We start from the raw sequence: 13,486 nt of genomic DNA, 5'->3' as shown, positions 1-13,486 counted from the left end.
CTATTAAATACTAGAAAGTGAGATGGGGGTTGATAACGACTATATTTCAGTCCCACAGAACTATTAAGATGTATGTTTGCTTTGGAGAAAATAACATACCATCCCTGTCTATAATTGCGCACAGTGGGAAGTCTAATACCTCTAGAGAAAGGAAATGTGTCATGGTCATGAATATTTAATTGATACAAATGTCTTTATTTTTCCTTACAAGATAATTGACAGAGGGAAAAACAATCTGTCCAATCCCCCAATACTTGGAGACACCAACTGTCTGGAAATACTGAAATGTAGACCTCCTGGTGTTATCTGAATATTAAAACAAAAAGAAAAAAGGATTTTCTTTTTTTATTCAGTATTATTTTCCACTTTTCTTGCCTATTTTTTTTTATTTATGTGATATTTCACAGTTCTTTCATTCTTTTGTCACAAATTAAAATATCAATAAACATACAGACAAAAAGAAAGAAAGAAGCCCTCCTGAGAGTGCTTCAATTATTCAGGGGCTTTGGGGCATGGAGCATGGCAGACTCGGTGGAGCAGTGTTTAAGCTGAGGCACTTGGTGCTTGCAATCGGAGATGAAGAGGCTATTTGTCTGTGTAGTGTGCAGAGCTCTTATCAGCGATTTGTTTGTGGCACAACTTAATTTGCATAAATTTCTTGGAGAGTTAGATGAAAACTCTGCTCTCTTGGCTGGAACAGGAGGAGCAGATTGTCCTCTCTGTGTACATTCCTCTACACAGCTTACATTGTTGTTCAAATGTTGAACTTATAAGATTTTCATCACAGAACCCTGATGATTAATATATCTGGAAGAATAAATAAAAAGCTATTTTTTTCCTCCCAGATTGCATGTATTAAATCTGCCAGCTGCTTCTATGTCTCAGTATTTGAAGCATATTGATCTCTGTTTGGTCATCATTTCTGTCAGTCACATTAAATTTGCACTCAGGATGTTACTGAGCTCTGGAACACCGCGACATCCTAACAATAGAATCTAAAATTAGAAAAGGGGAGACATGATGGATGTAAACAAGTCAACATTTAATCTGATAATATCGTAATGACTGTTTTGCTTCTACTAAGTAAAAAAACATCCACTCCACATCAGGCTGGAATATTTCTGTGTTGGTCAGGTAGCCCATTGTTTTTGGTTGTTGTTCATGTTGTTCATGTTAATTCATGAACAATGCTTGTTCATGAATTTTCATTGGATAGTTTCTGAAGGAACACTTAACAGAGGGGCTGCTGAGTTTAATTTACTTCAAAAGTAAGGGAAAAAATATTGGTCTAACATCTGACTCAAGTCTCCTGGGTGCAAGTCTTGTGAGCTATTTCTCCACCCCCCTCCAAAATGCTTATGTGAACTGTAGGTAAATTAAACAATGCTTATAGGGATATAAAGTAGACCAGCTGCAAAAGCATACATAGAAGTAGTGTGCTTTATGTATAAAAATTAAAAGTAACTTAAACAATAATTACACCGACTTTTTTAGTACAATAATAAATGAACCTCTCCTCCTCATATTATTTGAAAAACTCTTTACGGTAAATAAAAGACAACAATGCACTCAAAATAATTGCCAGTGATGTAATGAACTTGCCAGAAATCACACTGCTCTGAATCTGCAAGCTCAGCCATGTTATCTGCTTTTCTTTCATCCATGCTGCCAGCTATTGCTGCTGATGACTGTTAAACATTTCAATATTTTTCTTGACTGTTTAATTAATTCATGTGACTGGATGAAAAACTAGATCATTTCTATTAAACACATTAAAACTATTAGAAGGTACAGATATTAATAAAATTTTCCAGGTAATAGTTTTTGGTTAAAAAAGTACAAAATTAGTACACTTACCTGAAAATTACAAACAATAGCAAATAATTCATTCTTCATTACTTCCTGGATCAGTTACTAATAACAAAGGACCAAAATCAGGACCAGGACTTTGTTTCACTTTTTACTGTATCAGTATGCAAAGTGATAAGCAGGTTTCAATAGAAGTCTACTTTACCACTTTTCTTATATTTTATTCATTTTAAATATTGTTTTATCATTATTTTTATGCTTTTATTTTACTTTATTGTTCAGCACTTTGTTCAACTGTGGTGTTAAAGCGCTCTTTAAATAATAATAAGAATATGATGATGATGATGATGATGATGATGATGATGATGATGATGATGATGATAAGTCTCCCAACATTTGTAAAAGATGCCAGATGTTCTCTGCTGGATATTTTCACAAAGCCCATCTTGCAAAAAAGAAAAAAAAATGTAGAAAGTTATATGTTGGAGAATATAAAAAACATGTATTTTAACTTGGTTCCTAAACGCAACCAAGTATTTAAACAACAAACATGACATTAAAGTTGAGACTTAACAGCAAAAAGGGAACTAACAAACAGCTGCATTGCATCATGATTGCGACTTCATGAAATGAACAATTTCTGAATATTGCAGGTTGAATAATCTGCTCGTTGTTAATCTTAGTGTACTGAAATTTATATCATCTAAACGAGTGTTCTCAAGCCAGGTCCTAAGGGACCCACTGCCCTGCATGTAGACGTGTCCCCACTCTAACACACCTGATTCAGATTAATGAACGTTCTCATCAAGTTCTTTGCAGCCTGTTAATTAGACTCTCATTTAATTCAGGTGTGTTAAAGTAGAATTACCTATAAAACATGCAGAGCAGTGGGTCCTGAAGACCGGGATTGAGAAACACTAAACTTAACCAAAGGTGCCCAAATCCAGTCCTTGAGATCTACTATTCTGCAACTTTTAGATGCATCACTTCTCCAACACACCTGATTCAAATGAATGGCTCGTTTCCAGGACTCTGCAGGGCTCAGTGACATGCGGATGAGGGAATTCAGCTATTTGATTTAGGTGTGTGAAAGGGATGCATCTAAAAGTTACAGCATAGTAGCTGTCAAGGACTGGACTTGGACACCCCTGATTTAAACTGTAGAGACAGGGCAGATGAGAGGAAAGTCAGAAGCAGCACCCCACTGTTGGATAAAGAAGCATGAAAATACCTCACAGCAACCAGTCAGTAAATTAAAATGTTATGATCTGGACATCTATTTTTAATAACAAGTTATGTAAAAGCTGTAAAACCACCAAACTGCAGGGTTACTTCATGTTTTGAATTGGTTGATAAGAAGTGAGCAGCTCATGAGGGAGAGAGGTTAAATGAAAAAATATAGAAGAAGGAATATATCAGTAATGCTTGCCTTTCGTTCCACGTCCTTTTTTTGTTTTTTTTGGCTAGTTTTATTTGGGCCATAAATTATATTTAGAATGTAAATTTATCACTATGAATATTTGACATCTATCATAAGGCTGTCCAGTGACAGAGCAAGGTTTAAATGAAAAGCTCTGTCACTTACACATTCTGTCTTCTTTTTGAGCATTAACACATTGTTAACCCGTTGGTACTAGATGTCATGTGGGCTGGGTTTGACAAAAAACATGTATTTTACTCAGTCTCCCTTCTAAGTACCTCCACATGTTACACACCTTCAGCTAGCTAAGATTATTGAGATTTGAATGATGTATATCTTTCTAGGCTATAATCTGTACATTCAATAAACACTTGTTTCAGACAGGTCACCAGTGCAATTTATCTTTAAAGCCATACTGTACTCCAGTAGCAGATGATACTGCAACAAAAACTGTCCTTTTACATCAGCAAGGGTCCATTAAAAGTAGTCCAGTAAAATAGTTGTTCCGCAACAAGTCCTTTAAAATAAATTTAAAAAAAAAGCTTTAGGCAAAAATTGAAGAATTTGAAGGGGTTAAAGCTCTTATCATAACTGTATCAAGCCAGTCAGTCTAGAATTTCTATTTTTAGAACATTGACAGTTTTTATATACAGTAACAGCATTCAGTAAAAAAAAAAAAGGGACACTGTTTGCATTACAATGTCATGCCCAAGATTCCTGACTTTATCTTAGCAAGTCTAAGTTTAGTACTAGGAATGTGTCCCAGTGCCCCAAACTGGAGTCTTTCCAGAATTCAGCGAGTAGAAGTCATACATTGACTTACATCCTGTACATTTTTAGTTCAGACACAATGTGAATCTAAGACCTGATTTTTCTGTTTTTGTCTTTTTTTCTTTGTTTAGTTTAAATGACTAAGCCACACGAGCCTCCTTTGCTTCTCCAAATACTGACTAAACACCAGAGAAGTGTTATTGCTGGAAATAGTACCCAAACAAATGTACTATGTACTCCTTCATAAGAGACTACCCAGCTGGAGATAAAACCCAAAAGGACCCCCATGGAGGGTTGTCATCACTGAAACAAAAATAAAGCCAAGTTTAAGCTTTAATGTAAAGATTTTCTATAGAAGAACAATGGATTCATCTAACAATGTGGTCATAACCCCTTCTAAAATGCTCCAGCTCTGTAGCTGACCCTGACTTTTGACCTCTATCAGGGAAGAGGGGCAGAATTAATTTCCCCTCTGGGACACTGTGGAATATCCCATAAACATACAATTCCCATTTGTCTCATGTCATGGAAGGACCATAGGAGAAAGAAAAACAAAAAAACACATGTAGAACCAATAAATTCTTTTTATCCATTTTCCAATAAAAAATACATTCATACAGAAACTATTTTACAAAACAATTTCAAATGAAAAAATCTTGTTATGCCATAAAATGAACAAAAATAGAGCCTCATTTTTTTCCATAGTTATCCAATAAAGATACTCAAGCTCAAGACAGGGTATCTTTGCAAGTCTTAGAAAAAAAAACTTACATAAATTACATGGCAAATTTAGAAAAAAAAAAAACAATAAATGAAAAATTTGCAATGCAAGTTATGACAATTCAAGTGTCCAGAACAGTTAATGGTAAATAAAAAAAAATGATGTTTTTGTTCAGTTTTTGTAGTTTTTTTTTTCTCTCCAAAGATAATAGGCCACGTGTGTAGGCGCTATTGATGCCATTTGAAAATGTACATTATTTAATCATAAATTTATTTTCTCCAAAAATGAAGTTGTTAAACAAGCAAATGAAAGAGAATGGAGTGCATCTATTTTACAGTAATTCTTCAGCCTTTTGTCTCTCATATTTAGAAACAGCACACTGCACTACATTTGGTCCCATACCCATTCAAAATAGAAGCTTCCTTACAAAATTCTCTTTAGTTTACAATGTCACATATCTTTGCATCTTTGACATTATTCAGTGTAAAAAGAAGCATGGCCAAACAAAGTTTCTATAATGTACAACAAGTTGACCTGCACAGGTGTTGAATTATTACAAGGCTACCTGTGATGTTGACTACAGGGTGACGGATATCAATTTTTAAATAAAAATCCCAAAGTTCTCTCTCAACACTTCCTCGTCTTGCATTTTGATCTAAAACAAGTAGAAAGATTGTTGCTGAACTGGGAAATGATGGTGAAATTGTCCAATTGAATGAGCGAATTTTAACAGCCCACATTAAAAATGTGTTCAGCTCTTAAGTTAAAACATGCATATAACGGAGGTGGCACAGACATAAATCTGGTCCTTGTCCCACACTGGTTTATTAACCAAGACAGAAACCTGCAGACCTGCAGCACAGCTTAGCTGAACTGGTTAGACTGGTCTCTGTACCGTTTAGTCAGAACAGGGGTTGTGTAAACCAGTAGTGAGGAAAGACACTGACTGACAATGAGATCGAGACTAGACAAAACAAACACTGAAACAGACTCATGGTTGAGACTGCCGTCATCACTTCAAAGGACACGTCCTTTTCCCAACAGTACACACTTTTGACACATCAACTAATACAAACGGCCCTGATGTAAATGTTTTCTTAGCTGTACATTTTAATTAGCCCCTGCCTTGGTGACTGACCACACAGTGTTTCATGAGAACATGTTTCCAAGGCTCTGTACCTCTGACAGCAAGTTACAATTTATCTGCTGTTCATCCACACAGGCTTTCTACTACATAGTAGTAAAACACTATAAAAGTGAATTGCTTTTCCACATACTCCACAATTCTGTCTCAGATCTGGATAATTTTGAATAATATGATTTAGTTCCGATATATTCATGATATATTCAACACAGAATGCACAGATATGCAAAAATGGCAGTCATTATGAAGCTGATATATGGTACTTTTTTATATTCAAGAGTTTAGAGGAATCTGTTGCAAGAGAGAAGGGCAAAAAAGGTGCAACTGTATGGATCAGAGCCTTTATAAAGCTATTTAGTAACGCACTACTGCATTCGCAATCGCCGTTTGGTGTGTGTGAGTGAGAGAGTGATCTATTTAACAGGACAAGGCCACTTACATAAGGCATCAGTAAGGTCAACAGTGCATTTACAGATAGAAAAAAAAGAGAAAAGCAAATGTGAAGATAAAGGAACATAAATCCCATGATAAAGACAGTTGCTAAGCAATAGTGGTATCCCCAATTTCTCAAGAAAGAAAAACAAAGACTGCCTTATGTGTTTTGTACAATACAAGAATATTGAGCATTATGAAGGTAGCTGCTCTTGAATGGAATTTTGTTGTCCTATAAGCAAACAAGTGAGCAACACATCCCCAGATCCCATGCAATTTCTGTTATAATGGCAATAACTGTGTACAATTTTTTTTTTTTTTTTTTTGTTTTTTTTTTTTGTTTATAAGATAGAAGGCTTACACAATGGACAACAAAATGAGTTTTATAGCGTGTATGTTTTGAGACAGGCTACGTAATACATTGCACATTTAATAGCTGCACTAAACAAAACAACCTCCCACTTTTGGACAGGAAGTTGTAGTTCCACCTCCTGGCAGAAAGGGGGCGCCTTCTAGTTAATCAGCCCCACCAAACAACCCCCTTACTCCCTGCCACTGCGAACAGACTCAATCAACACAGACAGAACCGTTTGCTTGCATTCATTCTTAGTGAGACAACAGATAACCCCCGCCCCCCTCACAAACAGAAAACCTCCCTTGTATAACATCGTCCCCTTCCATGTCATTCACTCGCAGTTCCACAATGCAAGCTCCATCCGCTCCATAAAGCCAGCAAAGGCATCCAGTCACAGGCACTCACAGTCCCATGCACACTGGCAAACACACTGTCATTGGAGGAATGGCACCCCGACCCCCAGAGTCCCACAATCCTCCAGGAAAAAAAAAAGCATTGAACACCATACAGAAGAGTCTCTTCCCATCTTCTTCAGCCGAGTTTTTCCCCCCACTTTACTTTTTTCCAAGTCTCTCTTTGCCCTCCCACTCCTCCGTAAAAGCCTTTGAAGAGAAGTCTCCACAGCGAGGTGTTGGAGGCACTAAGTATGGTGCAAATAATAGCCTGCGTTGCTTCATGTTTTTCCACTGACTGGAACACGGCGGTGCCTCTGTTAACGCTACCAGGACACACCGGCCTCGCTGATCCCCAACAGGTCAGGACAATCTAACAGAATCATCCCTCAGAGCTCTCAACATGGAGGCCATCTTAGATGTGCCTCTTCATGTGCAGCGCCAGGTGGTCAGAGCGGGAGAAACACCTGAGTGGACGAAGAAGAAAAAAAAAAAAAAAAAAAAATCAGAGATGGTTAAAGGTTGGTAATGAAACATTTACACATTAATTCTATATTACTTTTCCAAAATACTATGTTTGTGGGCAAAGATTTGGTTGTAGCATCATCATTAGCATTAGCAGTACTGGCTAATTAAGCCACACTGGTGAAAAAGCAAAGAAAAGCTCAACAGAATAAGTCAGAAGAAAGAAATAATAAACACCAACGTAAATAAAGTGCTACTTAAACTGCATTAATGGTGTGTTTCTGCAAAAAATGGGGGAAAAATTTTAAATCTTTTCCTAAAGATTTTTGTTTTATGTAAAGCACTTTGAATTGTCCTGTACATGAAATGTGCTATACAAATAAACTGCCTTGCCTTGCCTAAAGTTGAGTTCTAAAGCATTCTTTTACAACGGTGAGCCCTTTTGCTAACTGTTTATATCAAACAATATATAATGAAATGATGTTTTGTGTTCAATAACTGTTAGGATTTGTTAACAAATAAAACCAGGAAAATAAACAATGTAAAGCTCTTTTTCCATTTCCAAAATCTTCTATCTGCATTTTGTTTAGATGAAAATAACATCAGTGTTGGCTGTGTAGTCATTTTTCCATCTGCTTATCTGTTTAACTTTAAAATGTCCACAGAACTGTTTGGTCTGTACCTCCTGGCCAAAAGTAAATATCCATCAGGGAACTCTGGAAAACTTAAGACCTTTTTGGGCTTTTTTCTCCCTCTTATTTTCTTTTGCACCGTGAGTATTGGGCTGTGTATAAAAAGAAACCTGGTTTTTCAGTTCGGATTGATCTTTATTTAAATGAGCCTTTTTCAAGTTGAATATTTGAATGAGCTTTTTCCTGTGCATGCGCTAACCTTTATCCCCTTTAGTTTTACATGGCAATGTCAGTCTTAGCTTGGTTTTTAATATCCATGTATGGTGGGTATTAAAATGTCCCCAAAATGTATATAGAAGTGCACTGAAATGAACTTCGAATGCACTTGTGGTATCAGTGTCAAAACAAAATCCTTGCTAACACATATTGAACATTTTGGTAGATTTTTTGGTGCTAATGTTGTGAACTATTTACTCTGATGGCCAGTCAACATGCACCTATACCTTCTGAACCAATCACAGAACACTTATGCCACTGATGGCTTTTCTTATGCAGAGTTGCTACCTACTCTGAAATAGGAACTACTTTCAGAAAGTTCCTGTGGTAGGAACTTTGTGATTTCAAAGCAAATAATGACCAAATGAAATGGTGACCTGTCTCACTTCTCATTTCAGTACCTTCTGACTTCCACCTATAACAGCCTCTATTTAACCCTCTGCAAGATGAAAAGTCTCTTTTTATCCTTCTCTTTGGTCTGTTCCACCAATCCATCCTGAACTCTCTTTCATCTTTTTTGATAAAACTAATTTGCCATGGCCTTTGAAAAATAAAAAAGTACTTATCACCAGAAGTAAAAAGAAGAGGATAAATGCTTCACCCTTTGCAAGTTAATATTCAGAAAATCATTTAAAGAGGGCATGAAATCAAACAATAATTGCAGCACTCTTTACCTGTCGCAGTGACTACATTTAAATGGCTTTGCTCCAGTGTGCTTCCTGAAGTGTCGGGTGAGTTCATCACTTCGTGCAAAGCGCCAATCACAGCCCTCCCATGAACACCTATAAGGCTTTTCACCTAAAAAGAATATATATATAAAAAGAGAGTGAGGAAAAAAAACACATTAAAAAACAATGCTGAATGTCAATGAGTTCAAAAGTTCTTGCCAACACTTTCTTACTAAGTGGTATCTCCTTAGTTCATTGTCAAATATTTCTAAATCCCAATGTCAAACCATTTAAACCTCTCAAATCTAAACTAAAGATTTACCGTATAAAAGCTGATATAATGCTGATTTCTGAGAAAGCGTGATCCTAAGTCGAATGGGCTGACTACTGTAAGATGAAGAAAAAAAAACAACCTTGTGAGTCTCAAGATATGTGGTATGCAGCTGTGCAGAACTGCCTGAGTGGAAAGCTTATGTAATGGGGGAGAGTTGGTTGAAAAAAAACAGTGTTCCTAATGGCTCTGAAGCCCATTAACCATGTGGCTAACATGGTCAGAGAAAGACGTAAGGAATGTGACTTCCTCTGCTAATAGGCAGCACAGCTGTAAACAGCCTGGCAGAGGTCAGGGGTGATGAGGGAAACTGCTCACATTTTAAACCCCCCCCCACAACAATTTGTAAGTTTCCCATCATTTCTGTAGACATTTTTTTTTTAACTGAACGAGTGAGCTCTTGAGTCTTTTCCCATGGTGAAATCTGAGAACTGTTGATTTGTTTTCCTCTGGGTGCTGCTTGGCCACAAAAGAACATCCCTCCCCCTTCCATCCCTCCCTCGTACATTCTCCCCTCCCCCTGTATGAAGTCACGTTCCACTGTGTGAATTAGGTCACAGTTGAGGGCATTCCTCCTGACAAACTATTCAAAGTATGTGGGAGAATTTTCAACACTTTTACCAGGCATGCCTCTGTTGGGTCTGTTGGGTTTATTTACCTGTATGTGTGCGCTGGTGTGCTTTGAGGTGCGAGCTCTTGGTATACACCTTCTTGCATCCGTTGAAGTGACACCTGTGCACCCTCCTCCTCCCATCAGGTGATGCTTCCCCACTGGTCAGCCCGGACCTGTCCAGGGTCCTCTCCATGCCCCCAGTCCTCATTTTCCCAGGGGTGTGCAGCACAGTCTGTATCCGACCCCACTCCTGGGCTACGGAGCTCTCCTTGCCAAGCTCAGGTGAGGAGGGCGGTGTGCTGATAATGGCAGAACTGAGGTCTTCGCCACTCTCGCCTAGAATATCAGTCAAAGAGCTGGAGGAGAAGTCGAGGGTAGGGGAGAGCTCCTCAGAGCTGTCTGAAGCCTCGCTGCTGGAGTCAGAGTTGAAGCTGCCAACATCAAGGTGCTGGTTGTCCTGATTGTCTTCCTCCTCCTTGATGTGGGGGATCTTTGGGTCCGATTTGTCCCCGCGGGCGAGCATCAACTTGCTCCACAGGTCCTCCTGGTTGTCAAATTTGAGGTCTGTGGCTGAGACGTAGGGCTCGCTCTGGAGGTATCTTTCCAGCTCGAGGCATGTCTGTGTGGAGGCAAGATAAAATAGCAGTAAATTCACTGACATAAGGCCTAAGGCCTTTACAGGAATGCTTTTGACCTAACAGGAAAGTCCCTAAAACCACCAAAATGTCATTTGTTTACACAGGAAACCTATGTGTTCTCCTATTCTCTGTTTATTCTTAGCTGCAGCAAGAGAAAATGCTATGACACAGAACTGGTCCTGCTTCTTTCCCGCCTGAAGAAATGAGGCATGACACAATGTCCTATGCAGACGATAGTCAAGTGCACTCTAAGGGTGCCCTCTGAGGCCATATCAGGAAGGATTACAAGCACCACATCTCCTTCTGAGAGCATGCAAGAACAAGGTGCTCTTACCCACAAGCACACGCATGGTTTTGCACGTGTATTTGTGTGTGCGTAGGTGCGTGTTGAGGTTGGTCATGAAATTTACATATGATACAGAGCTCCCTCTTTGGGTTAGAGAAGTGCTTGTAGATCTTTTAAATCTATCAATTATTCAACATAATGTGGATTTAATAATGCATTTGGAAGCATCGCTAGAAATAACATAGCACACCAGGGACTGAGAGGAGGGAGGTCTGGTTCGTGGGGGTCCATAAAAAGCCTGGCATGAATACTGCAAGAGCCACTGTGGGTTGTGGGCCAATTTTCTGCGAAAAGGAAGTGAGCGAGCACTTCCTTAACCCTCTGCAGTCAGCAAGCACAGGCCTGATTTGACAGCAGCTTGCAGGCCTGTGCACTTCCCTGACAAAACAGCTTCCAATTTTCAGTCAAATGTGGGTACAATGAAATGAATTAAGCAGTTGTGCCTCAGTGGTGGCAAATATGAAGGATCATTCATTCTCCTGGTGAAAAACTGAGGTTTAACCAGTTGAGGTTTCCAAAAGAGACATCAAGCAAGACGGGGATATCCCTTGTTTGGTTTGATCATGCATGCAACAAAGCTACTTTCCTAAAAAGTGTAAAAACTCATATTTTGCCATATTTTTAATCAGAATGAACAGCACTTTTCAAATATTAAAATAGACATAATGAATAAATATCCACAAAAAATGTGAGCTATAATTTTCTAAATAGTCTTTGACTAATGATTTTGACAAATGTATGATTCGGTAACTTGACACGCATTATGTTTAAAATAAGAATATGGTGGGAGTAACTTGGGAAGGAAAGCGAACACACTGAATTGAAATGCTTCTAGTCAGCAGAGCTGGATAAATCCCACGCGAGCTTTAAATGCCTGGGAGTGCGCCTTGGAGTGAAGCCCTTAAATATCTGATAAACGCAGAGGCAGAAAGAGACTGAAGCTAATTCATTTTTTTCCCATGCCAAACAACAAGATACTTTTCGCCCTCCCTTCATTTCCAGACTAAAAAGTCCAAAAAAGACTGTTCTGTCATCCAGGGGCCGCTTGGTCGAGCCAAACTGGAACAGAAATCAGCCTCTCTGTCATTCTCTCTCTCTGTCTGTCACTCTGGCGTGTGTTTGAGCAAGTGTGTGTGTGTGTGTGACAGCAGGAACGAGAAGCAGACAGAGGAGGATACATGCAAAGACGCACGGCTCGCCATTCAGTCACTAAATCTGCAAAACGGCGTTTTTTTTTTTTTTTTTATCACGTCCGACGTGCTTCTACAACACGAAAGCACGAGCCAAAATTATCTACAGATGTTTAATCAGGTGAAACACCACAGAACAAAATTAAACACGCTGTAACACAAGCAAACTGGGTAAAAGTACAAGTTATTTAAAGAAATGCCAGGAAAATGTCGCCGATTTTTTTGTATTTGATATATTTGCATGTCACAGATATAGAGCCATATTTTTTAAAAAAAAGTGTTTTCATTTAGTTGTTTTATGCGATTTTAAAGTCTCATTAAAGAGAATTAGTACTGAGGGAACTTGCGTCACTTCCCTTAAAAAACGCAAGCAAGCCGAGTTTAACATGGAAACTGATGTTAGCTGTTGCTTTAATTCAAACGTTTGACTGACATAAACAACTTTGACATTTGCGCGTCCACGCGAGGCTGTCACTGCAAAATCCACGTTTCTCCTAAATGAAAATTACGCACATTCCTTGCATTTCTGCTCAATAGATATGCACAAACCGTCGGAACTGTCAAATGCAGCAAAATCAACGTGTATGAGAATAACTAACTCCTTACCTGCTGCCAGTACTCTTCCAGAGACGGTAAAGCTGAAAAGTATCCCGTGTCGTGAACAATTTGGAGCTCCTGGAAGATGCTACACATCGGGATGACATCCATTGCACTCCTGAGATTCAGCCACAAGTAGAAGCAAATTCAAGCTTGGATGGGAAAAGCAGCTTGCTGTGATCAGAGAGAAACTGGAGCCTCTGCTGTATTTGCATGTATGATCACTTTGCAGTCGAGTCTCTTTCCAGTGGAGGTTCTGAGCGTGTGACGCACCGAGAGCGCACCACACTGAACTCACTAAAAGTCCGTCAGCGCACTGTAAACTTCCCCCCCGATTCAAAATTACAGACAAACCCACCCCCATGTGATTACATTACGTTTCGGCACGTCAACCAATGAGCAGAGAGGAGTGTATTACCCGCCTACCAAAACACTTCTGGCGAATAGGGTACGAGAGTCAGCTCAGTCTGTATGCTATGGTTGGCGCACGGCTGTCACTGTCTCCAGCTCCGATTGGGCACTATTTTTAGGGCTCTATATAACCTGAACCACTCTCGTACCACAACGAGGAAGTGGAGTATTCTACTGATTCAAATGTGAGCTGCTACCTCGGTGGAGCGGTGACAGAAGCACTGGCAACCGGCGCCTCTGCCTCTAAATTGAAACATTTGACTGTCTTTATTTCA

General features: G+C 39.0%; 1 protein-coding gene across 1 annotated transcript; it reads right to left on the bottom strand.

Annotated features, from left to right (window-relative positions):
* Positions 1-4,857: 4,857 nt before the first annotated feature.
* On the bottom strand, positions 4,858-13,128 carry LOC121644272 (Krueppel-like factor 6). The gene is made up of 4 exons (XM_041992116.1): positions 12,810-13,128; positions 10,075-10,648; positions 9,092-9,215; positions 4,858-7,511 (listed from the first exon to the last, which is right to left on the bottom strand). Exons 1-4 carry the CDS (start codon positions 12,909-12,911, stop codon positions 7,460-7,462), a joined length of 852 nt encoding a protein of 283 aa, XP_041848050.1. The 5' UTR covers positions 12,912-13,128; the 3' UTR covers positions 4,858-7,459.
* Between the last annotated feature and the right edge of the window lie 358 nt (positions 13,129-13,486).

The sequence above is a fragment of the Melanotaenia boesemani genome, chromosome 8, assembly GCF_017639745.1.
Source record: "Melanotaenia boesemani isolate fMelBoe1 chromosome 8, fMelBoe1.pri, whole genome shotgun sequence".
Lineage (NCBI taxonomy): Eukaryota > Metazoa > Chordata > Actinopteri > Atheriniformes > Melanotaeniidae > Melanotaenia > Melanotaenia boesemani.
Note: the sequence above shows the minus strand (reverse complement) of the source record. Positions and strands in the feature narration are given on the sequence as shown.